The sequence below is a fragment of the Betta splendens genome, chromosome 7 (genome assembly GCF_900634795.4).
Source record: "Betta splendens chromosome 7, fBetSpl5.4, whole genome shotgun sequence".
NCBI classification, from domain to species: domain Eukaryota; kingdom Metazoa; phylum Chordata; class Actinopteri; order Anabantiformes; family Osphronemidae; genus Betta; species Betta splendens.
Window position 1 is genome coordinate 5,024,543 of NC_040887.2, and position 24,053 is coordinate 5,048,595.

Here is a 24,053-nt window from a genome sequence, read left to right on the forward strand (position 1 = left end):
AAAAAGTTTATTCTCTTCAACATTTAGAAGGCTAGGAATGTCAGTGGGTGAGTTTCTTTTACCTCAAAGAGCAACGTGAGAAGTAAAATTCGTGTTGCCAGCTTGGAGGCCTGGGGCAGCGTGGCCATTTGTCTCGTCCACTCAGACACTGTTTTTGTATCACTAGTAGTCAGTGGCTCAGCTGCCTTGATCAGCACATCTGCTGCCTCCCACACCTTAACATAACATGATTGTAATCAGACCGGTACATACATGCTGTGCATTTGCAGGTCTATACAAAGCTGCAGGTCAGGTAACCTTTTGTACCCTTCAGTGTAAGTGCTATAACCAAAAATCAAAAAGTCAAAAAGGAATATTCAACTAATCACATCTGACAACTTTCATTTTCACATGCTAAAAACTTTACTGTGACTTTATTGAATATTATGTCTGCAAGATAAATGTTATAAAAAGCCAGGTGATGGTTTCTGTTTCAACAACAAAAAATTTCCTGCAACTATATGTATACTGGGCTATACAGAGCAAACTACAATTTAATCATGCATTTATGCACTGACCTGGCGGACAACCTGGCCGAGGATAAGATCTCTGTATGCTGGACCACTCCTTTTGATAGCAGTCATCAGTAGGTCACAAAGTCGGTAAACTGTGTCAGGTAGCTCATCCAGAAGATGAAAGCAGCCAGGCAGCATCGAATCAGTGAAGGAGTGCAGCTCCTGGGGGTCCAGTGGCTCAGCCTCCATGAAACGCTCCAAGCAACGAGCCTCTTCCTCCTCAGCCCGCTCCCTCGCTCTTCTGTCCTCCTCCTCACGTCGACGTGCTGCTTCCTGAAAGCAGACAAATAATCTTAACTGGTGCAAAAATGCATTAATCAAGTTTAACTTATGAGGAAATGCTTTAGAGTTTTTGTGTGCACTTTGGGTAGTAAGAATGACACACCTCAGGAGAGTCTGAGCGTTGTTCCATGCTGACCTCTTGACCAAGAGACATGGCAATGGCCCTCATCATTTGGTCTTCTTCAGACATCGTTAGGTCCTAGATAATGTAGAAGTAATAATATCAGATGGTCAAAAGTGACATAAAAACAATAAAATGTGCATTTGAGTTTGAATTAAGACTTACTCTTACTGCTCCACCAAGAAGTGGAGGAGGGTGCGTAAGGAGGTACTCTGTAGCCTGCTCCATTGTGCTGGTGTTCAGTAAAGCCTCCATTGCATGCTCTCTTGAGAAACCCATATCCATAAGCTAAAACAGACAGTACTTTTAGTGTAAAGCAAAACAATCCAGGATTAAAAAGCCAAGATAATTAACAATATGAAACCCAGTAATATAAATAAATGTGGAAATCTTTACAGATTTACTTCAGGGCATTTCTTCATCAATTGACAAAAGGGAAAGAGAAAAAAGGAATTAGATTCAGCTGAGAACAGCCTGACACATCGTTTTCCAATACCTGGGTAAGCTGAGTCTGATTAACCTGGGGCTCACGGCGAGGGGTGGAATTGGTTGACTCATCAGCCGGTACTCCTGCTTGCCCTGCAGAAGATGTTCCAGTTGCTGCAGGTGCCTCGCCACTAGTTGCAGATGCTCCTGGAGGCCCACTGGGTGCCAAAGCAGCAGCCGAGGTCCCCTCGTCATCAGGGCGAACTGTTCCCTCTCTTTCCTTAGACAGGCGCTCCTGGATTACTGGTTCCCCTCTAAGAATGTGGCAGAGGATGGCCAGCATGGATTCAGCCATCCTGCCTCCATACACCTTCAGTGGCTTTCTATTCCACAGGCTTCGAATGCAGTTGAATGCAGCCTTGGTGAAGAATGCAAACATAACCATGTTCAGATAAAAAATGCCAAACATGTTAACTGTGTTCCCTATTTTAAATAGAAAAACACTTAAATATCACAACATGCACATCAGCATTTCTGTTTTACTCTATGACAAATGATAAAATTTATAGTGAGTACTAACCTTTTGTGTAACTATGAGAAATCGAAGGGCACTGAACTGTGGCATTGTGGGTGTTACCCCAGGCATTTTAGCTGGCAGGGAGTGAGGCGAGTCCAGCACAGTGCTTGGATTCACCATCTTCTCCACCAGCATTAACCAGGCATCCAGGAACTCTCCTGTTCCATCTGGAAGATCTGGATGTTCCAGACCCTCAGACACGGGCACCTTTCCACCCATTGACAGGGCCCAGTTAAATGTCCTGTATAAAAGTAGCATTGAAAATAAAAGTCAATCCAGAACAATGAAAAAAAAATAGCGTTCCCGACCTTCAATAGTCTGCAACTTACTCAAATAAGGCATCATGACCCCCAGAGCAAAAGAACTTTTGTAGCATGAGGTGGTATGGGTACTTTCTCTCATCAAACAGCATAGGAGATGTGAAGCCCACTGAGCAGATGAAGAAAGTCAGCCTGCAGGAAAAAAAAAACCCAAAACCTTAGAACATGCACATTGCACAAATTAATAATGACTGCAAACAGTCTGTTCTTACCGAAAGCGGGGTGTGGGTGTGTAGGGTGGAGGCTGCCAACTTAGACCCTTGGTGAGGAGCTTGGTAAGGGCTGAAGCTGTGGCGCGAGCAGCAGGTGTGGGGGTTGTGCCTGTACTTGTGGCATGGTGGGAGCGACGCTGGCGTACTGGAGAGCCCACACACAACTTTACCAGCAGGCCAAAGAGCTCAGCTAGAGCTCTTCCCAGTCGAGATGAAGCTGGAAAACAAACAAGAAAGTTAGAGGGCAACGAAATAGAGCACTTTAAGAAGTAATTTAGAACACTGTGCATTCAAAGATGCATCTTACCAGACAGCAGTGGTTTAATCTGTTTGATGCGGGTAGCCATAGCTGGTGTAAGTTTGGATTTGGCCTTAGGATCTGCTGCACTGGGTTCATCCGTCTCCATGGGAGCTAAGGTGTCCCCATCTAGACCCATGCCTTCCAACAGTCCACTAGAAGATGAATCCACAGATGTCGCTTCAGACTCTGCTAGAAAAAAAAAGGATACATTGGGGGATGTTCCATGGACATATAGGCACTTTTCTGTTCAGTGAACAAAGTTAAATAGTTAGATTACCAGTTTTCCTGGAGCCAGAAGCTGTAGTTGCTGCAGTGCTGCCAGATGGCTTCTCCTCCTTGGGCACCAGTTTTTGCATATCAGCTTGCCCAAACTCACAACCTGGTGGCAGACTATTTGGAGTAGGCACACATTATTATAAGGTTATAGCTGAAAACAATGTCAAAATAAAAAGGGTACAGCATAGTAGACTCACCTGTTGGGTGTGCAAAGGGACAGCAGTACAGTGCTCTCCCATACCAGAGAGCAGTACAGCTGACTCAGTTTGTTGAGAACACTTAAACCCAACTGGGAACCCCACTGGTTGACAGAGATGGCTCTGATCTCACTCTGTTAAGAGAGAGGGTTTTCAAAAAATGTATTACAATTAATATTACTTTTCCTTTTTGCAGAGATAAAAAGTTAACACTGAGCGATTATTTTGTGCTCTATTTCGTTGCCCTCTAACTTTCCTGTTTGATTATTACATTGCCTGTAAAAAAGTATTTTACCTTTCATACATAGTTTATATTGGAAGTAACTAACAAATCAATAACAAATGACAAATGATGTATTTCCCACTATGACAATTAAGCTAACGTGCATCAGGGGTGAATTAAGAAAAGAAAATACATGTACATTTACCTGTCCTACTCTGCAAGTATGAACAAACATAAGGATGTAAGCATGGGCTGCAGTAAGGGCATGCAACAGTGGTGTTGCACGTGCAGACAACGTGGCATCAGTCACATGGCCAGCATTAGCCAGCTCTCTGAGAAGAACAGATCCACCAGGAAGCTCAATTGGTCGATGAAGTGGCTCCAGAGATGTCAGGATACTATCCAGTTGACAGAGGCCCTCTTGGAGTACCTTAGGTTCATGTGACAGTGTCTAAGGGGGAGAATTTGGGAGAAAACCTGGCTGTCAAAGATCAATTGCCTCTCTCTCAAATATTGTAAATTATTTAACATCAAGTTCAAATAAATAAATAAATAAAAACAACTTTCTTACCAAGATGGACTTGCAGACTCCAGCCACAGCTTGGCAGGCAGCGGATGTAGGAAAATCTATGGGCAAGTTGGGCAAGCTCAGAATAGAAACCAGTGGTAACAATCCCTTCTGGTTGACAAACTCCTGACAGTGGTCATCTGTGGTGTTGTTGCTCAGTATGGATTCCACAAACTTCATCTGGAAAAACACGAAATAATGAGTGACCTAGGAAATTAGAAACATTTCTTTACATTGTTTTTTTTTTTAATTCCACAATGACTACTGTCAAACAATATGTACCTACCACATTAAGAATATAGTCCATTAGAGGAATGGGTATCCGCTCCTCAGTGCCTACCACCCTGTAAGAATGACCATATCATCAAAATTACAAAAACGTAAGTCATTAAAATACTTATTTCATATAAATATAAATGAATAAATGAAACATCGATAAATAGTTGTTGCGTTATTCTATTGTGTTATGAACTCAGCGCCATACAGTTCAAGTGGCACTGACTGTCTGTTGCTCTCTGGTTCCCCCTGCTGCTGGCTGAATGTATGGAGGGCTTCCTCTTCCTCTTCATCCTCACTTGAAGCTTCTTCTGCAGCATGGCTGGAGCGTGCTGGTGGTGCCGCCACAGTGCCATCTGCTTTCTGAATAGATGGTTTCTGGCAGATATATTCAGGGGCTCGACCTAGGTTGCAGATCTCCTCCAATAACTGTAAAATGAATTTGGCTTTAATCATCTTGTCAAATTATGTAAAGAAACACTTGAAACACTGATATAAACACTATATTACTTTAATAATGGCAGTAGTTGCATCGGTCTTCAAAGTGGGTTGGTGCCTCATGAGCTCATCTACAGCGCTACCCAAGTTTGATGCCGTGTCACCTGAACCCAAACAAGCATTATTCACTCTAGGATGTTCCAAACAGGAAAATATACATAGAGTGCACGCAGTCCAACTTACCCAGCGGGTCAGAACTGCGCCGTCGACGCATTGCGGGCAGGTAGTCTGGGGACAAAAGCACCTTAAAGAGGCGCTCAAACGGCTGGCACTGAACAAAGGAGTGCAGGCCTCTTGCATTCAGGCACAAAGCACTGAAAACATTAGGAAGAGAACCCAGAACCTCACGGGTGGCAGGAACCTAGTGGGGGAAAAAATAGTTTTTTATAAAACAACTTGTGAAAGTTTGACTACAGAGAGTGAGGTAACTGCCTTCTGTACAAAACATGCCACAAAGTCACTTAAGTCAGCAAGTAGACTATTAAATATTTCCCCATATTGTTTTTAGATTGAAAGGGGAAAAGAGCTGTTTAAAATGTACTTCCAAAAAAAACAAAAAAAACAAACACAACACAACACAGCACACAGGGGCAGTGCTGGAAACTCACATCTTTGATCAGAAGGGCATGCAACATAACATCAGTTAGACCATTATCCTGCAGGGAGGAGAGCAGAGATGGCTCCTGGAACACAAACACTGTCACGACCTCCGTCGCTACAAACCAAAAGCGCAGATGAGAGCAGGGCAGAAAAAAAAGAAAAGAAATTATAACTCAAAATTATGACAAGGCATTTTACACAAGATTAATAACGATTAATTTATTTTCTCACCTAACAGGAATAGTGAAGGGCCGTAATATTCTGCATTACTGATGATGTGCTTGAGTGAGGTAGGCAGGGAGCCATCCATTACTTGAGAAAAAAAAATACACATTAATAGTCAACGTTATATATTAAAATGTCTCACTCTCAGCAACAGATTGTAGACACAACTGACATGAATGAACATGTCGGTCAATGTTCTTTGAACATGTTTATGTACATACCGAGCCAGAGAATGTGAATGACTTACCATGGCGAATACCGTCAGAAAAAGCAGGGTCCTGGATGGCTTTCTTCAAGAAATTTAGCATTGATTTTAACAGAGCTGCCCTCTGGGGGATGCATTGCATACCTACACAGACAAAGTGTCAAAACCTAGATAGAACACAAGAATAACAAAGCTTGTTCCTTGCTTATGCCATGTATACCTGCACGAGGTGTGTTAGTAGCACTACTCTGTACTCGGTGGTCAGCCTCTTGTCTGGAAACAGATGTTGATGGTCCAGGGCTGCTTTCCATGGCCACTTCTGACACTAAGAATACACATGTTAATGAAAACAGTAGTTTAAAGACTGTTTATATTTTCCTTAGATATTGCTCATAGCTTGAAAAAAAATCAAAGGTCACAGGAAATGACATACTCTCCATGTCTGTGTCCATGTCTTCAGACTCAACAGCTGCGCTAGGCCTCTGGATCTTTGGCTTGATGACAAAAGGGCACTCTTTCCTTGACAGGTCCACCTCATGCTAAAAATATAAATAGAAAAAAATGGGAGGAAAAAAAGTAGATGTTTGATGAATGCTTCAAGAAGTATTTGATGGAAAAGAAATTGAACCGGCATAACCAACCTCTAGTCTGCAAATGAAAATAGAAAGGCCGCTGTGGGACTGAAAGGCAGCCATGTCAAGGTTGGTGATGAGGTCCACAACTCGCACTGCTCTAGTTACAAAGGTGATCTGGTCTTGCTCATCACCAAGGAACTTGATCACCTATAAGTTTCATAACAAAAAAGGAAGTTTTCACTTGTTGGAAAAACTAATTGTTGACACTTTTGCTTGGTTCACAAATTACCTTCAAAAGGGCTTCCATCATGCCACAGGACACCAGGGCTTCCCCACCAGCATCATAGCTAGCCAAGTGATAGAGAAATGAGAAGAGTGCAGTGGCAAATTGGTGTGGGTAGGGTTCCATCAGAGGATCTTGAGAAAAAGAAAATTTAAAGTTAAACATTGTATTCATGTAATTTTCAAATGAATTTGAAATAGTTTAGGTCACATTCTCACCTATCATAGCCTGTATACAGTTTCGAACTAACACTGGCAAGAAGCCATGGTAGGAGGCAGTGCCTGTGCAGTCGATGATGTTGGAAAGTTTAGGTGTCCTCTCCAGATGGACAATAGAAGTTAAAGTGCGCAAAGATGCTGCCTTGATATCCTGAAGAACAAAGTCAAATCCAGTATTATAGAACAGTACATAAAACAATTACAAAAGGCATTTGTAAATATATTTATGCCTGGGCATGCTGTAAAAAAACAACCAGGTACTTTCTTACCACAAGCTGCTTGTCTGTAATCTGTAATACATCCACCAGCTCTTCTATCAAGCCATTATACAGAATACTGTTGGCTGACTCCTGGAGTGCATTTGAATACACTAAAACAGAAAAAGTCAGCAGTTCAGAGTTCAGCCTTTTCAAACTCTTTCACAAAGAAAGGGTTTCTACTCACCTAGTATTGAAATAGCGTGCAGTCGGGCCTGCACGGCTTGCAACCTCTTCTTGTGATTTGAGAAACCGTGGGCCAGTCTAATGTGTGTGAACAGCAGGGTCTGCTTGTCCTTAGGGATGTTGTACATAACGGTCAGCGACTCCATGATTTCAGATGGGCTCTCTGAAATCTAAAAAGACACAGTGTGTAAGATGCAGAATGCAAGCAATGTCACCCGTGTTATTTACATCTATAATCTGACTGTACCTTGTCAAGTTGCTCAATGTGAATATAGTGTAGTGTGTTACTACTCGTCTGCTGTAAAAATAGGGGCACAAGATAGATTTAAAACAAAAGACCAACCAATACCACAATACTGTTATTGGTCTACATTGCATGAATGTATGCCATGTTCTTTACCTTTCTCTCTACTTTGACCTCTGGGCCTGGTTCAGCGTAAAACTCAAAGTGCAGTGTGGTTGCACTGGGGGGATACTTCTGCTCATACATGAACATAGGGCAGAAAATTTAAGTTAGATCCCTTTTACACAATTACCAGACACCTGTCTATCACTCAAGAACCAATAGTGCAATAAGTGGAGATAGCTGGGCAGAGACAATCATAGCACTTCACTCTGCACAAGTCTTACCGCCATAGGCAGATCCCTGCAGCACTCAGCCAAACCAAAACCATTCTCCTTTCCTCCCCAGCTCTACAACAAAATAAAAAACAAAAAGACGTAAAAATGCAGCTCTAGGGAAAACTTGAAATGTGGAAATAGAAAACAATATCCTTCACTGAACCTCAGCCAGATGTTGCAAACGGGCTAGTAGAGGCGTCCTTTTGTCAGATCCAAGTCTTGTGATGTAGTTGGAGCGTTTACTGAACACATACAGAAGGTTCAGTACAGAAAGAACCACCTGCATGTCACATGATGCTAGCAAAGTGGTTAAGTGCTGTAAAGAGAATGGGGATGGTGGGGTAAAAGGGTTAAAGAGTATAGTTAATCACTGTCCGTTATTCAACATGTACACAATCCAGAAAAACGGCAAAGAATAAAGTAGGCTCAAACTTACCTCTATGGAGCTGTAAAGGTGCCTAGAGAAGCTATACTCAATGAGCAGGGCTGTGAAGTTAAGCACTGCTAAAAGCAGGGCTTTGAGCTGTCCATTGTCAGGACGGTCACAAACCAGGAGCCATGACATATTCTCCACTGTCTGGCCTGCATCGCACAGAATACCATCAAAGCGGTCCAATAGATCTACCCAGTGGTACAGCTCACACTGAAGAAGACAAAAAGAATAATTTACAATGATCAGTCAGGTAAAAATACTGTATCAGAGATTTATCATTTATAACATCTATCAATAACTTAGAATGTAACTCAATGAATGCAACTAGGTGGCATAGAAATAAATTGTGCAATGTTCAGTTGAATGTACAGTTAAAATAATTGTTCAGTTGTCATTAAGTGGTGTGAATAAAAGAAACACATGACTTAGTTAAGTATAGCTATAGATCTAGAAAAAGCAGTTCATCTTTTAAATAATCAATAGTGGCAACCCCACCAACACCTACATTCACATAACAAAAAGATGTCTCTAGTTAATTTGAGCTTACCTTGCCAATATTCCAGGTCTTGATATGCTGCAGTTCAACTAGGAGTTGCTCATCGCTGCAGACCTTGAGCTTCTCTATAAGTATCCTGCAGTCAGCAGGCTGTTGGTTAAGAAGAAGCAACCTCTAAATGGTTAGTTGGGCAGCGACCAGCTATGCCTCCTTACAAATAATAGCATCTATAGTTTCAGCAGATATAAACATTAACTTCCACTACTGTCTACTTACAATGTGGGGCAGTGACAGTGAATATTTTTGCTTTGTTACCCTGGTAATGGGGTTACATCTGCACTACACCGCACTAGAATAATGGTTCCACAAAGCAGTTCTGATAAGCAGTTATGACATCAATGTTAGCAGCTTGCTTTACTCTTCATTTCATCTTGAAATAGTCACAGAACCTGTTCTAGGAGACTGCTTAAGAAATACAAATCAAAACCATCTCTCCTGAAAGAGAAAATCACTTGGTCTGCCTCCAATACAAGATCCAGTCACAGAAAAGCTCAGTCGGGGTTTCTCAGCTGAATGTAACAGTGACGCATGGCCGTAAGAATCATCTAATAAATAGTCATATATACTTACAGCTTCCGTAGGAGTCTTCTTTAACTTGCTTCTGTCGACCTTCATTGTCGATAATCTGTTTGTTGCTCCTGTTGAGAAATGTATACATCAGAAAACTAAACTGTGGTATGACACACTTCTATACAACTAAGCATATCAACCATAGACGAATTTCCCAACAGTCCACTAACACATTGAGTAGACTGACACAGACACAGAATAATAAACAATGGACTTGTGTTCGGATGGAAATTTACTTACAGAAAATAAATCGGTGGTACCCACTTAACAGCATGTTCCAGTCACATTACCTGCAAAACCATGGTTAAAGAACAAAATTAAAATAGCAACAGCTTGTAACGTGCCACAATAAAGACCGCTGCTTACTAAATTGCAAAATTCATCCATCTCAAGTAGCAATGGTTTGTACATAAAGTATCAAACGTTAATCTCTTATAACAATCTGTAGTACTGTTGTTGTAGCGAGGTCTGATCACAAAGCAGACCGTGGCAGAGCATTAGCCAGAGGCTTGCTAGCCACATACGACACAAAGTTAATTCAATTAGTTCGGGGCCTATTTAACGTTCTTAACGCATTCATCTTGCATTTAGCACAACTGAGATTTAAGTTGCACCGTTATAAACCAAATAGATAGCGCTACCAGCCGTCATCACAATCTGACTCAAGGGACTTCACGCTGATAAGTTATAGCTCCAAGCTAACAAGCTAATGTCACCAAAAGGTAATAGCCTAACGGTAGCGTTGTGTGTCTAGCTTCACTGTTAGCAGCATCCAAACAGACGCGTTACTGCATCTGCTTGTTACAAGCGACTGTTTTACCCGGCAACTACCAACACGTATGACAAAACTTAAGTGTTGGGAAGCTCAGCGTATCAAAGACACTGGTCGGAAACGTTCGTTGGGGTAATTAGCCACCGACCAGCTAACACTACACTAGTGTCACCGGTAAGGCTGGTAAACGATCTACTCTAGATAAACCAAAGCATTGGAGAACAACCACACCTTAAAAAACAGCTAAGTCGCAAGCAAGCCGTGTATGCAACCAACGAAACACACATCTATAATGTATCCAACCAGAAGTCTAGCGGTTTTAGTCGTATGTGGCACAACTGTCAATTCAGATCAGTCACCATGCTGTCCTGTCCCGACACCCAACTAATTTAAGTCGAGGCTGTGCAGGCCGCAAAGGAAGCCCACACTTCGCAGCTTTAAATCGTTCATGTACCAGGTAAACTGTAAACACAAGTCGATGGCTCACGACACTACGGTTAATGTACAGAATGGGCGGAACCATGTAACGACTCTTTTCCAAAGCTCCGAGCCTTACCCTGTTTTTTCCTGCTAGGGAACCTCAGCACGCGCTAGCTAGCATGCTAGCTACAGTTAGTGGGGGAGCGAGCAGAGACGCATAATAACTCGCTGAGTTATTGACGCCTTCTGTGACACTGCTGGTTTAGTTTTCTGTTAGTTTTCTTTTTGGTGAAACGACAACTGGCTGCGGACGAGGTAAATACGCTGCTCATCCATCCGACGTATTATATTTCAGATAATCCGCGCCTGTTCCCATAGCACATAAGCACTAGCGGGTGGCTCAGTCATCATGACTCTGGGCAGTGCACATAAAGTGAAAAACGTTAAAACTGGACAACTGGCCCTGCGCCTTAACCATATCATCACCATCATTACAGGTCTTTGACTGACAACACCTGCAGAATACAACCACAACAAAAACTACATACCGCCCAGCTGCAATTAATAAGCAACACATTTTCAGAGAACGTTTACTAAACTTTAATACAGTTGCTAATGGCTGAACCAGATGATGTAGATACATTTATACTAATATTTTCCCCTTTGCTTAAACCCGGTCAGTAATATGTTTACATTAGTATTAATTATTATTGAATAGGCGTGATGAGGATTACAACAATTTAGAAGACTCAGAAAGGCTTTCTTACTCTGTTAACTCATTATGAGTCTAGAGATTACAAATGTGGCAGGGACAAAATTATTTAGGTTTGATTTAGATAAATCTTTGCCAAAGCAATTTATGTCTGTGGATTAACAGTGTGCAGATCTCTACTGTTAGAGTGCACTCATAGCCTGGCTACAGGCAGGGGTGCTCAAGTCAGTTCGCCCACTTACTTGCATCAAGAACATTTTATTTGTTTTTTCATCAGCTAAAAAGTAATTTGAAATGTCACTTTCTGTGTTCAGTTTTAAAAAGCTTTAAAACATTGGTACTTATTTAATGATGTTTCGTTTGTTTCAACTAAGTCCAACAGGGAGCTCTGTGCCATTTCAAGATAACCAGTCCTACAGATGATAAAAGCAAATCACAGCATATCTTACTAAAACTATTTGGAAAGATGGAAAAGAACACAGGGGAGGGCGGAAGTAATTCAAGTTCAATAAAAATGAAGTTTTGATTTTAAAGAATGCAAACATTCAGCTGAATACCAATGTTATAAATGAAGCTCTGATATCTGTAGGTTGTCTCAAATGTTCTATTCTTGAATCTGTTTCAAATCAATGTTAATGTGTACACATTAAAAATAAACAGTTTACAGCAGCAAAATACATCTAAATCTTATTTATACAATACCGGCATATTACTAGCCTAATACCTGAACATTTTCCAATAATTACCAAATGATAATACTCATACTTTTGATATAGAGATTCTCAAAGTTAAACTTGCGCAAACAGACAGCTGATAGTTTTACAAAGACCATGAACAGAATTTGATTTACACACAGTAAGTTTGCTTTCCCACGCTAACAACTGGTCATCAACTCATAGAACTTTAGATAGCAACAACCTCAGCTTTCAACCTGTAACAGCAAACATCCAGACTTTACATCTGTGCTTGTAGGACAACACAGGCTTGATAGTGAACCTTTGTATCCCGTAACACAAGCATCATTTAAAGTCAATAGGACTAGCTTGAGATTTCTACCTCTGATTTTGTCTTTAATATAAAGGCCTTATGTTTCTCAAAAGGCAGAATAACCATTATTTAGGTCATATTACAATGACCTAGACCTATTGAGAATCTCCGCTTGCCAGTATATTTGAGTGTTTAACCTGAACACTTTCAGTCAATGTTAACTGTTAACAGTACATACCAGAAACTGCTTTGGTTCAAGTGTGCCACCATTCTCTTCACTCTTGCTATGCAGTTTCTTTGCAAACTATCTGAAAGTATACCAAAGAGTTAATTTGGATATGACAGAGTAAGACAGATAAAACAACATGATCACTGATAAATCTTATTAACAGATATTTTCACATTAAATGCTGGAAATAACCCAATTATATTGAGAAACACCTAAATAAATGCTACCAGTAACCTACAAGGGATGCTATAATTGTATTACACGACCTATTAAAATATTAAACATTAAGCTTTTGTTGGTTAAATTAATTGAAAGCTAAAACAATGTTACACCTCCAATCTTTCTGCCTTACCACTGTAAAGCAGTACTTCAGTATTTTTAGTCTGGGGAATCTGGATAGTTTATTTTAATGTGCAAAGGAGTAAACATCACACTCTGCCAGAGCAGTGATGCTTTCAACTAAATATTACATTTCTCAATGATTTGTTACAAAATCTGTAGAAGTAATTGTCAGTATTGGCTACTTTTCATGATAAAGACAACCTGTAAGCATGTATCCTAAATGTCCAAGTAAATATTTTATGTTATGAGCAGAAACTAAAAAAGCAACAATCTACTATACAAATAGTCTGCTCAATACACATTATGAATACCACACAAACATCAGTAATACATTAACAAACCAGGCATTAAGTGTTAGGTCATTAAAGCACTTAATATTGGTGTTTACACTCACGTGTTAAAGATGACATATTGTGTAAAAGTTTATATACTATTCTTTATAGTTGATATTTGCTGATTTTTAAATAATCAGCTCAGACACTTTGACATTACTGTCATCATGTCAATCAATAGGGGCAGAGAAGCATCAAGAGACAATGCTGACCTTCACACACACACCACATGCCGCTTTATTAAGGATGTATAGTTATAGTTGGAGGTTGCGTACAATACTTGTTTTCAACTTGTAAATGTGATGCGTTAGTGACACAACTGAGTGACGCCACCGCAGAGGAATTAAAACACATCATTAACATATCTGTGACCTAATGACGTTATGAATAGCTCAGATCATGTGAATCAATACAAACAGTAAGGCGCATTCCAATACACGGGTAATATTTCTTACCCACCTAACTCGTTCATCACTTCAAAGTTAACAGGCCAATCGTAATTGTGTTAAATTAACTCGCATAGTTTAAAAGTGTTCTTGAAATAGCAACATACGTAGTTAAGATAAAGTCAACGATGGCGCTAACATTAAGTTAGCGAACTTGAAAGCTAGTTAGGTGACGTTAGCTAACGTTACCTTCCCTAGCTAACTGTTCAGTGTTACGGTAGTTGCTTCAATGCAGCTTTGGCTAACATTAACAGATTATGGAAAGTCACACCTGCAACCAGACACACGTTTAACTCTAATCGGTTATTTGCCTCGTAATTATCATCGAGCAAAGCGAATAGGTTAGCCGCTGAACGAGGGCACAGTGTTTGCGTGTAGATGGCCACAACAGACTTCACACGGTGAACATGACTGTGTGTTTCTATGCGGCGTTTGCGTGCTTCGCGCTAGCTAACTAGCTAGCAGCGAGAGCTCAGCACAATGCTCCATCAGTGCGATCATGGCTAAATTAAAAATGGCGGTTTACTAAGCAGAAGATCGCATTTTAGCCCTAAAAAGACTCTAATTTAGTGACCTCTGGTCTCGGTGGCGGGCGCGAATCATCAATTTTATGTGCAAAGAAAACTACATGTATACATCACTCAGCTCAAACTCACACCAATAGTCAAGAATAAGTCTTTATGCTTACCTCGAATGCGTGTTACATTCGCTTCTCCATCTTGCACTAGCGACTGGTAGGGCAGTTTGGTTCTCGCGAGAACACCTGATGCTGCGTAAACTAAAGGCACTCCCTTATGGAAGCCTATTTCCGCCACGAAAATAAAAATAAAAGCCACGTTTGTCATTATGACAGAGTATAAAAAACAAAATAATACCAGGGACTCTAACGTTTTATTTCAGAAAGTAATCATTCTCATTTACCATTATATCTTTTCCATAACGAACTCATTTCCTTCTATTCACAATAGGACATTCCCTACACCTTTGGCCTTATAACTCTACAAAAATAATGTTACACGTTTGTCTACACGACTGGATATAATATACTGACAGATATGTCCATCTTTATTCCTTTATAGGCACAAACAATAATCCTCCAGCCTTTATGAAAAATATATTTTAATGCACTTTATTGTGAAAGTGTATTCAAACTCGCCAACAAATAAAATATAAACACTGGACAATTCTAATAAATGTATTAAAACCACTAAAGCTGAGAAGTTATTTTTAAAATATAGCAAAGGAAGTGATGTTTAGATGAAAACGATACCCACGCAGTAATTTGTACAGCGACAAAAATCCCCTGAGAGAAACTGCAAACATCCCTTTTTCCGTCTGAGGAGGCTTATTACTGTCTTGTAGGTACTACAAAAAACCAAATTGCTCTTTAATTACAGGAACAAGCAATGTGTTTAATACTACACATTTCTTGTTGCACTTAATGATATGTTCCAGTACAGAGTTGACTAAATTTCCCCATAGTTATAGTAAAAGAAATTCTCTGGAAATTCTCTTTCCAGAAGACTGTGGTATAGTTAACAGAAAACCAATAATCTGGCATACAAATCACAGTTTTGGTGATTTGGCAGACCTTGAATGAACTGAATAATTAAGAAAATTAATAAGATAGATGCAGAAGATATATTTTATCTTTCCAGGTCGTATTTAAACATATCATGTTTGAAAAATACAGTACACACTAACACAAGAGTGAGTGTCAACAATAATCAATATAAAACTAAATGGATGAAATTTAACAATGGCATTATTCCAGCACATTTCCAATATTATACTAACAAGACAACATGACAAACTAAACAAGACAATAACTGCATACAAATATAAAAAGAACTATTTCAGATATTTTTCAAATACAGCAATGTATCATGTACAAGTTAAGAAAGATTTCAAAGTTTTTCCAACTATAAAAGAACATAAATTACAACATGTATTTACATAGCAATTCATATCCTGCACATTCACAATGTTTTCACACAGTTAAATCTACATTTCAGATGAAATGTTATCACTAGTACATTCTGTGAAAAAAAAAGTCTCTAGATCTGTCCCAAAAGGCAAATTGCAGGTAACTAGTCTGATAATTGGTATCTTTTTGTTTTCCCAATTTAGCTATATAAATTACACATACTGCAATTATGTACAATGACAAGTGAAGCTGTAAAAAAAAATTTAACAAAGACATGGGTATCAGGTGATTGCCAATAAAATGAGGATCAAGGAGCTCTTGATGGTAAACATACATTAAAAACAGTCCAAGAAGTGGCAAAAGGCTGCTGAGTAAAATAAATATCATCAGAATAAATACAAATATGGGATGTTACTCTTTGCATCTGTTGCAAATGGTCACTGTCTGTTTTGTTTGTACATTTAGAAATTAGATGAAGAATTATAGAAACATCAGAATCCTCAAAATGTATTGATACGTGTAGCATACCGAGTACTGACCTTGTGCATACACTTTATTGTGGTTGGTGTTCTTTAATCACCATAGCACATCAGAATGTGTTTTATGAAATAAAAAAACAGCTACACACAATTTAACAACTGCATGATGTGTTAGGGTTTCCATGTATGTCTACACAAAGCATTAGGGCTATACGAACATTACAATTTACTTGTGTATGCGCGTATTTGTGTCCCTTTTAAAACATCTGACAGTTTATTGTTTTTACATAAACAAAACTAATAAAAACAGTCTAAATAAAAAACATTAGGCTTTGTCAATTTATTACATTGAATTTCATTTGGTTAGTGACACCTATTTCCAACTGTAGATCTAAAACGCTAACCACATTTTTCTGTGGCCAATGTGAATTATGTGTAATGTGATCATTACATGCTGCCTACCACATTAAGCCTGTAGATAAAACATTACATAGTCACAGATGTGCCTGGGGAAATACACTTATGTAGGTATGGAAAAGTGAGGCCAAAACAAGCTGCTAACTGGCTGGGCAGATTTTATGAAGTTCAATAACAGGTAAACAAATTCATCTAGAATACAAAATATAGGTTGCTATCTACATTTCTTTCGGACCTACTTTCACAAAAGCCCTTTTCTTCATTCACACTCGAGTCTTTAGCCACACTTCCAACATCTCTCACAAGAGAAGTTTGCCATTGCGGTGGATTTTCAGAATTTTTCCAAGTCTCTGTTTTGCAGTTGCAAGTCCTTTCTTTGGACGTTTTCCTTAATTTAACAGGAGAGGAGAGAGGACAAAAAAAAAAACATAAGAATATTTGCTAACAATTTATAATTGAACATTTATAATATCAGGGTTTTAGGTGTCTTCTTACCATGACCAACCCCTACTGTGCCTTGGCTGGCTAAACCAGAAGGAGATGCACCAGAATGAGAGCTGCTGTTCTGTGGAGACAGCGAAGGTCGGCGAGACGTTAGAAATACACCAGGGGCCATGGCACCGCTGCCTCGAGGCCCTCCAGGGCCAAAAGGTCCTGGCCCTGCTGTGTATTCATGGTCCAACAGACTAGCTGAGTAGTAATCCATCCTTCTGTCTGGGCTTAAGTCTGCTGCAGACTCTGAAACATTCGGTGGAGAGGACGGTGCTGGCTCAGTCTGAACAGGGGGAGAAGCGACAACAGGAGCAGGAGGACGCTGCTTTTTGGTGTACTTCCTCTTGGTAGGTTTTTGCTGCTCCTGAATTATAAGCAAAATAGAGTCATTAGGAAGTCAATATTGAAGTATGATTCTAATCCACACTATTCACTCAGCAGTTGCTTTCAAGATTAAATACTTTGTTCCCCTACTTACTTGTTGAGCCAGCTTAGCAGCAGCTGCTGCAAGACCAGTCTCTACAGATGCAACTCTAGCCCCTTCCCTTGCTGGTCGATCCTGTTTGGGAAGGGTGGGCATTACCCTGGCTATAAATGAAAATAAATGATTAGATTGTTGGACATCTAAACAGCAAATCTGATCTGTCTTGCCATGTTTAATCAAGTTACCCTTTGGACTCCAAGGTGTGTCATCCCAGTTTTTCTTCCGCTTCATCTTAGCTTTGCTAGCATGGTCCTCCTCGTCAGACTCCAGGGACGGATAAACTTAAAAATAAATTTAATTACTATAATTAAACATCATCTTGATGACTGAAAGCCAGAACTTTTAGTTTAATAAATCATTAAGAAGCCAAAGGTCACTGAGTGTATTGCTCACCATAGTCTGAGTCTTTAAAACATGTTCCCAGAGTCTCTTGCTCATCTGGACTGTCCTCATCACTAAGATGACGTGCTGGCCTCTTAATTGGCCGTTTCCCAGGCCGCTGAATGACAGACTTCTTCTCAAGACTTGCTGTCTTTTTGACCCCTCCAGTGACCCACACTGCTTTGCCACCCTTTTCCTTCACCACCCCTAATCCCTCGGTCAGTCCTCCCGAGATAGATAAGGGAGACGAAGAGGAGGAAGATGAGGACGAGGAAGGAGGGTTGGCCATTGAAAGCATGCCCTGAATGGCATCACGAGTACTGGGTGAGGCTGGGGCTTCCTCACTGGGAAGAGAGAAAATCAGTCATGATTTCAAACAGCTCGTAAATTGCAACATAAAGCCAAAGTCATTTCAAATATTTGAACTATGCAGGTTATTAAAGCTATTAGCACAAGCAACATTTTTTCTCATTTAGTACAACAGGACGCTTATTATGAATGCCAAGCTTACAATATCACAAAACACTTGTTAAGTTATTCCAGAATTTTTTGTCATCATCACTATGACTATCAATCTAACCTGAGTGCTGCAGGGTCCAAGCCTGCCACTTGCTTGCTGGCCTTTAACAAATCCAGAATGCCTCCTGCACCTCCCTTCACTCCATGGGCAGCTAGTGCTTCCTCATCTGTGGTGTAATCTTCCTATAATAACAGGAAAATATATATTATTGTCATTACTAAACCAGAGACACAACAACGTTAACGTGTTACGAAAAATCTGATCTTTGGACTGTTAGAATGTCAGGGATTGGTTCTTCAAACCAAGCTGTAAACTGTAAACAACTAAACCACACCATTCAACTAATTTGACATAGCAACAATTTAATCTGCTCCAACAGTGGAAAAACAAAGTAAATACAATTAGGATGCAACAACCATCGCCTCAGAACATGTCATGTTTGGTATGGAACACTTATCTCACTGCATTAGTTAAGTCGAGAACATTAAATGTTCAGATGAGTCCTGTAAAATACCTAGTTTTTCATCTTTTGGGTGACTTTCAGACATACACCAAAGTAAAGGGTGTTCAAAATTGGTTCAGAAAAACTGACCATTGTATTCATAATGATCTCACCTCAATGTCAAAGTCTACCTCGCCTGGCTCCCTGATGCGGTTGGGATCAGAACAGGGTTTAGCTCTGGGAAGCTTCCTCGGGAGACCTGAAGGCACATTTCAAGGCCATTAGATTATTACAATGGCTTCAAGTTTTTTTTATTATTATTTTTTTATTACCTTCAATGACTACTACATTAATTGTAAATGTACTTTACAGTCAAATGCTAACCACTTAGTTTCTTCTTCTTGCTTGGACCTGCAGGCTTGCGTCGCGGAGGAGGAGTCTCATCAATCTGCAGCTCATCTTCCGATTCCAGGTCTGACAAATTTGATCCTTCCACAGAATGACGTTTATAGTTTCCAGCAGATGCTGAACCATTACTGCTGCCATCCTTCTTGCTAAATCAAAAGGAAAACAGAAAGCATGAGCCCTAATCATTCACAGGAACCCGAGATAATAGATAACAGGAACATGTCTAATAGTGGCACAACTCACCCTTGAATTTTTCCATTGGTCAACACAAGCTTCAGTTTGCTTTTATTTATCTTCCCTTCAAATTCTTCTAATGGCAACTCCAACTAGTATATTTAAGATTCAGCAGATTAAAAAATTCAATTACCATTCATGCAATAGGCATGATAACTTCCATCGTAATGACTGACGTCTGCAAACCACTTACCTTGTTTTTGCTTTTGGACTTGCCAGGTTGAAATTTCTTCAGTGTATGTTTGGTGTGGATCTCAATGAGGTCTAGTTCACCTGCTTCTGCCTTAAGTAGCCCCTTTTGACTTTTCTTCTTGATTCCAGGAGGCACAACCCCACCTATCACTTCCTTGGGCTTGGGGCCTTTCTTTTTTCCTGGGGGTCGTCCAGAGTTCTGGGAGGTGGTCAGTGGAGCTTTAGAAAGTGGTGAACCAGAAAACTGAGGTGCTGTGCGGCCAATGTTCTGCTGGAAGATATCCTGACAAAAAGAAGAATGTTTAGTCAGTAATGCAGAAAATGGGAATGAAAGACATTACTTTTTTGTTTTTGCATGTAAAATAAAACAAAAACCTTTGTGACTTTGCTACTTACCTCTACCAGGCGAATCTCCTTTGCCAGGTCCTTCACCAATATCTGAGTATTTATAGTTTCTGGAATCTCCACTTCATGTTCTGCTAATGCCTGCATAGAGAGAAATTGCAGCCTCTAGTTACATAATTGTTTATTGCAAAGACAGGAATTTATATCACTCTGCATTGTGGGGATTGTCTGTGGACAGGACAGAAAGTAAAAAAAGTGAAGCGTGTATAGCTAACCTCTTTTCGAGTCCAGCTGCGGAAGGCATTATTTAGGGCTTTCGCACCATGAACAAGATAAGTGGCAGGATGCCTTCGATTTTCTCTCAGACCTGTGAAATAGAGTAGAAAAGTTAAATAATATTATGACAAACAAATACAGGCCACTCCAGCAGCAAAACATAACTTGAATAAATTCAATAAAAACCCTCACCTCTAAATGTATCAAGTAGATGCTTTCCAACATACCAGCAAACTGTCTCAAAGTTAGGAAATCGGAACAAGTCTGCTGTGCTCAACCTCTTCTCAATTTCATAAGCTCTAAAATTATATTACAACACAGGAAAAGTCAGATATTAAACACTTATTGTCACAATGTCAGAGTTGACATCTATCAACATGGATTCTATTTCAATAAAAAAATGAAAATTAACAGAAATAAAATGGGATAATACAAAGGCACAAAAAATGATTAAATTACTAACCGTAATTGCATGTCAATATTTAGACTATGCAGGAAATTTCCCCCAAAGGCCAGGCAATCCACTGGAGTCAGTACAGAATGAATCCAACCTGTTGGTATGAACAAGGTGTTTCCTTGTTTGACAGAGCACTTGTAACACATGTCAACTTGGTCCCCAAAGAACATCTCATTTTGGTTAGATGAAGAGTTCCATCTCTCAAAAAGTGCTAGGTTGGCTGGTGTGGGGGCAATTAGGTAGAAGATTTTCTCACCCTGGATAGATAGAGAGAAACAAGCTCTTACAATAAAGTATAGCTATGTGGAATTTCTCAAACATGACTCAATTAACTTTAACTTACCCTCAGAACATGGTACCATACTGAGGTGCCCCCAAAATCAATGTGAAAGTCTGTGTAACTGTCTTTGACTCCCATAAGGCAATACTTCTGCACATTGGGGCGTTCAAAGACGGATTCTTCAGGCCAGAGGTTTTCCACCCATGACAGTTTCCTCACAATTTTTGGTGTCTCCACTAAGTTTGAGAGCCTAAAAAGTCGGCCATAACATACAACAGAAGTTAAACAAACAAAAAAAGGCTGTATTAAGCTCAAATAAAAAGACTTCTGTGGCCATCTTTGTGTACCTGGTCTCAGAAAACTCTAGACTGATGACGTTGAATACTTTGTCTCTGTTGGGGCTATTGTAGTATTCAACAAAGTCTCCCAATCGCATCTTTAGATCACACTGACGAGACACATCAATTACATCAATCTCTTTGTCTGCACCTGTAATTAGAACAAAATTCATGCCACTATCAAAAATGTACATTGTACATCATAAAGAATCACCCAAAACGTTCAAAAATCAATCCAGGTCTGTGTAGCTAAATTATAATATTGGAAGAGATGTGTCAAAACTGTACCGATGTAGTGCTCTACATCGCTGACATTGAATGATGATGGAGGAAGGGTCATGCCTAGGCCATCTCGCCTCAGCACCATGACTGGAACACTGAATGAATGCTCCTCAAGAAACTCCACTGTCAGCTGGGCCCCAGATGGCTTTAGCAAGACTTCATCCGCACTATATCCGCGTTATAGAAACACAGGCATATGCACAATACAAAACAGTTTACAACTGGGAAGATATACAACTCAGTAAGATAACAGCTCTTCAACAAACTAAATAGCAGCAACTGTTAGAATACATTAAGTTAAAAGCCATGTGAATTTTTTGCACCATTAGTATAAAAGAATACAATGCAAACTAACTTTTACAAAGGTTTAGTCATGTTTTTATAGTAGATAATATATAACGAGGGTTATGTGTGGGTAGGATGTCATATGAATATATTTTTCATATATCTGTTCAATGTGTGCATTTAAAGCATTAATTGGCATTCACCTTGGAAAGGTGCGACTTCGTAGTTCTCTAACAAACTGTGAGCTCCCTGTCTTAACAGGTCGACTTGGATCCCTTGCTGCAGCTGCACCTTCTGTCTGCTTGTGGCCTCCACGGCGTTTGCGCACTGAGACGTCAGAAACAAAAGAGACCAAGCTCATTACTGTGTTACTGTGTAACAAAAAAACAACACAGACCGCTTAATTTAAATAACTTACTGACAGATGGTCCATGGGTGACCTGACAGTTAGGACAGTGATACAAGTCAATCTCAGTTGCTTTCTCCTCCTCTACTCCAACACAGCTGCAAAAAAAAAAAAACAGTATTAGAATTACAATTATGTTGCAGTCTAAACAAATAACATCATTAACTACAAATTAAGACAAAAACAAAAAACAAAAGTCAATGGACAAAGATAACAACACAATTAAACTATTTTCTAAAAACTACCTACCTTCCATGGAACCAGTCTTGACAAATGTCACACTCAATCATGAAGCGAGTGACATCATACGGCAGGCGACACAAGCAGTAGACCGGCACAGATGCCATAGTGACTGTGAACTAGCTACCAAATATAATATGTGTGAAGATTTTAAGTATCTACCAGAAGGTGGGGAGTGTTTAACTAATTAAAAACAGTTTTATGGGTGATATCCTGATATTACTAGTAAAACTTTCACTTCATATCCAGATTGCAGTTTGTCCACTACAATTCACCAGGAAATCTGTCAAAATAAAGAAAAAAAAGACAAAACTCGTCACTTTAGGCATCGAAGATGCGGCAAAAACATGAATTATTTTACAAGCTCATTAGTGTGTTATACGAGTACTAAGGTAAACTTACATGAGTAAAAAGCTACTTCAATACAAAAACTACTGCTGCGACCTCAGTCAACTAGATACATGGCAGTGAAACGTTTAATTGTTCCAGTAAAATACTATAAATGTTTAATATTGCTGCAATGATATTTTGGTAACGGCTATTCAATACCTGTCTGATTTTAGATTATACGGGCTTCGTGTGTGCTCAGTAGATGTTAATGCTGGTTAGCTAACGTCGACTTGCTGTTTGTAAACACACTGAACGTATGGCTACCCAGCACTAACGTGTTTAGCAAATAGGCTAACGTTAGCCAAGCAGCTAGCTAACGTAGCACCCGACGAAATCGTACGATAAACTTACAAAAGAAAGCAGTTAGTGCGGCTACCACAGTTGTAAAAGTAAAACGCAACACTGGACGAACGGGAAATTGTTTAGTAATTTTTATTAGACGCAGAAGTGTCATTTTCTAACCAAATCAATATTAAACGCTTGCAACTCACCGAAGTCTTGCTGCGGCAGGGCCGATCATTCAAATCCGCTGTAATCCTGACTCTAGCTCGGGGGCGGCTGCGGCCTTATTATGCAACGTAAATGATTACCAATTTGCTTTAGCACATTATTGTTTATCAACTATGCAATGCCTAGGTATAGAGGCTAGGTCCAGAATTTCATGCTGGGCCTACAAACTAAAATCTGAAGCGAACTAGACGAGCACTAAAACTACAAACAGAGGTGTATTTAACTGCATCAACGCCATTTCAAAAGCTGTAGCGTCAGACCGTTTCAGAGGCAGATCGCTGTCTATTGCTCAGAGAACAATAAAGTTGCAGACGCGCAAACACCGAGCTGCGTTCAAGACAAAACGTTGCGCAACGTTAGCTAGACAGCACGATTGCAAAGACTAGACTTCGTATTATGCGGTTTTATAATAAAATTACCGAAATATTTTTAACTTAAAACACATCTAAAATATAAAATGCTCCTGTT

General features: G+C 39.8%; 2 protein-coding genes across 11 annotated transcripts in view; both read right to left on the reverse strand.

The window, feature by feature from the left end:
* Window positions 1-14,585, reverse strand: part of huwe1 (HECT, UBA and WWE domain containing E3 ubiquitin protein ligase 1) — a 31,254-nt gene extending 16,669 nt beyond the window's left edge. For 3 of the 10 annotated variants that reach the window (XM_029156888.3, XM_029156891.3, XM_029156882.3), the window contains exons 1-37: window positions 14,489-14,585; window positions 12,690-12,759; window positions 9,801-9,850; window positions 9,561-9,628; window positions 8,982-9,080; window positions 8,438-8,644; window positions 8,165-8,317; window positions 8,011-8,073; window positions 7,781-7,858; window positions 7,628-7,678; window positions 7,382-7,550; window positions 7,207-7,307; window positions 6,938-7,088; window positions 6,726-6,853; window positions 6,503-6,643; window positions 6,295-6,400; window positions 6,082-6,186; window positions 5,904-6,005; window positions 5,663-5,743; window positions 5,440-5,546; window positions 5,015-5,192; window positions 4,844-4,935; window positions 4,542-4,762; window positions 4,344-4,401; window positions 4,061-4,237; window positions 3,695-3,940; window positions 3,267-3,400; window positions 3,071-3,183; window positions 2,800-2,982; window positions 2,493-2,709; window positions 2,290-2,412; window positions 1,964-2,201; window positions 1,454-1,801; window positions 1,123-1,245; window positions 940-1,035; window positions 558-827; window positions 63-215 (exon numbers count right to left, since the gene is read on the reverse strand). In XM_029156888.3, coding sequence (XP_029012721.1) covers window positions 63-215; window positions 558-827; window positions 940-1,035; window positions 1,123-1,245; window positions 1,454-1,801; window positions 1,964-2,201; window positions 2,290-2,412; window positions 2,493-2,709; window positions 2,800-2,982; window positions 3,071-3,183; window positions 3,267-3,400; window positions 3,695-3,940; window positions 4,061-4,237; window positions 4,344-4,401; window positions 4,542-4,762; window positions 4,844-4,935; window positions 5,015-5,192; window positions 5,440-5,546; window positions 5,663-5,743; window positions 5,904-6,005; window positions 6,082-6,186; window positions 6,295-6,400; window positions 6,503-6,643; window positions 6,726-6,853; window positions 6,938-7,088; window positions 7,207-7,307; window positions 7,382-7,550; window positions 7,628-7,678; window positions 7,781-7,858; window positions 8,011-8,073; window positions 8,165-8,317; window positions 8,438-8,644; window positions 8,982-9,080; window positions 9,561-9,605 — 4,857 coding nt within the window. In that variant the 5' untranslated portion in view covers window positions 9,606-9,628; window positions 9,801-9,850; window positions 12,690-12,759; window positions 14,489-14,585. Of the gene's footprint in view, window positions 1-62; window positions 216-557; window positions 828-939; window positions 1,036-1,122; window positions 1,246-1,453; window positions 1,802-1,963; window positions 2,202-2,289; window positions 2,413-2,492; window positions 2,710-2,799; window positions 2,983-3,070; window positions 3,184-3,266; window positions 3,401-3,694; window positions 3,941-4,060; window positions 4,238-4,343; window positions 4,402-4,541; window positions 4,763-4,843; window positions 4,936-5,014; window positions 5,193-5,439; window positions 5,547-5,662; window positions 5,744-5,903; window positions 6,006-6,081; window positions 6,187-6,294; window positions 6,401-6,502; window positions 6,644-6,725; window positions 6,854-6,937; window positions 7,089-7,206; window positions 7,308-7,381; window positions 7,551-7,627; window positions 7,679-7,780; window positions 7,859-8,010; window positions 8,074-8,164; window positions 8,318-8,437; window positions 8,645-8,981; window positions 9,081-9,560; window positions 9,629-9,800; window positions 9,851-10,888; window positions 10,909-12,689; window positions 12,760-14,488 lie in introns of those variants that run through there. The other 7 variants (XM_029156889.3, XM_029156890.3, XM_029156887.3 and 4 more) reach the window with 6 other exon arrangements.
* Window positions 14,586-14,913: 328 nt separating this feature from the next.
* Window positions 14,914-23,884, reverse strand: phf8 (PHD finger protein 8). The gene is made up of 21 exons (XM_029156893.3): window positions 23,567-23,884; window positions 22,695-22,968; window positions 22,458-22,543; window positions 22,243-22,366; window positions 21,761-21,921; window positions 21,482-21,623; window positions 21,198-21,384; window positions 20,861-21,111; window positions 20,590-20,696; window positions 20,397-20,488; window positions 20,173-20,262; window positions 19,778-20,059; window positions 19,594-19,676; window positions 19,327-19,496; window positions 19,116-19,201; window positions 18,561-18,682; window positions 17,993-18,324; window positions 17,785-17,880; window positions 17,594-17,703; window positions 17,119-17,479; window positions 14,914-17,011 (listed from the first exon to the last, which is right to left on the reverse strand). The coding sequence occupies exons 2-21, from the start codon at window positions 22,790-22,792 to the stop codon at window positions 16,923-16,925; spliced, it is 3,069 nt and encodes a 1,022-aa protein (XP_029012726.1). The 5' UTR covers window positions 22,793-22,968; window positions 23,567-23,884; the 3' UTR covers window positions 14,914-16,922.
* Between the last annotated feature and the right edge of the window lie 169 nt (window positions 23,885-24,053).

Coding starts and splice junctions, on each gene's coding strand:
- phf8 (XM_029156893.3), bottom strand. CDS start 22,792: ATGGCATCTGTGCCGGTCTACTGCTTGTGTCGCCTGCCGTATGATGTC. Junction 21,112..21,197: donor TATGGTACCATGTTCTGAGG/GTAAGTTAAAGT, acceptor CTATCTATCCAG/GGTGAGAAAATCTTCTACCT. Junction 17,480..17,593: donor CTGCTAAGCTGGCTCAACAA/GTAAGTAGGGGA, acceptor CTTATAATTCAG/GAGCAGCAAAAACCTACCAA.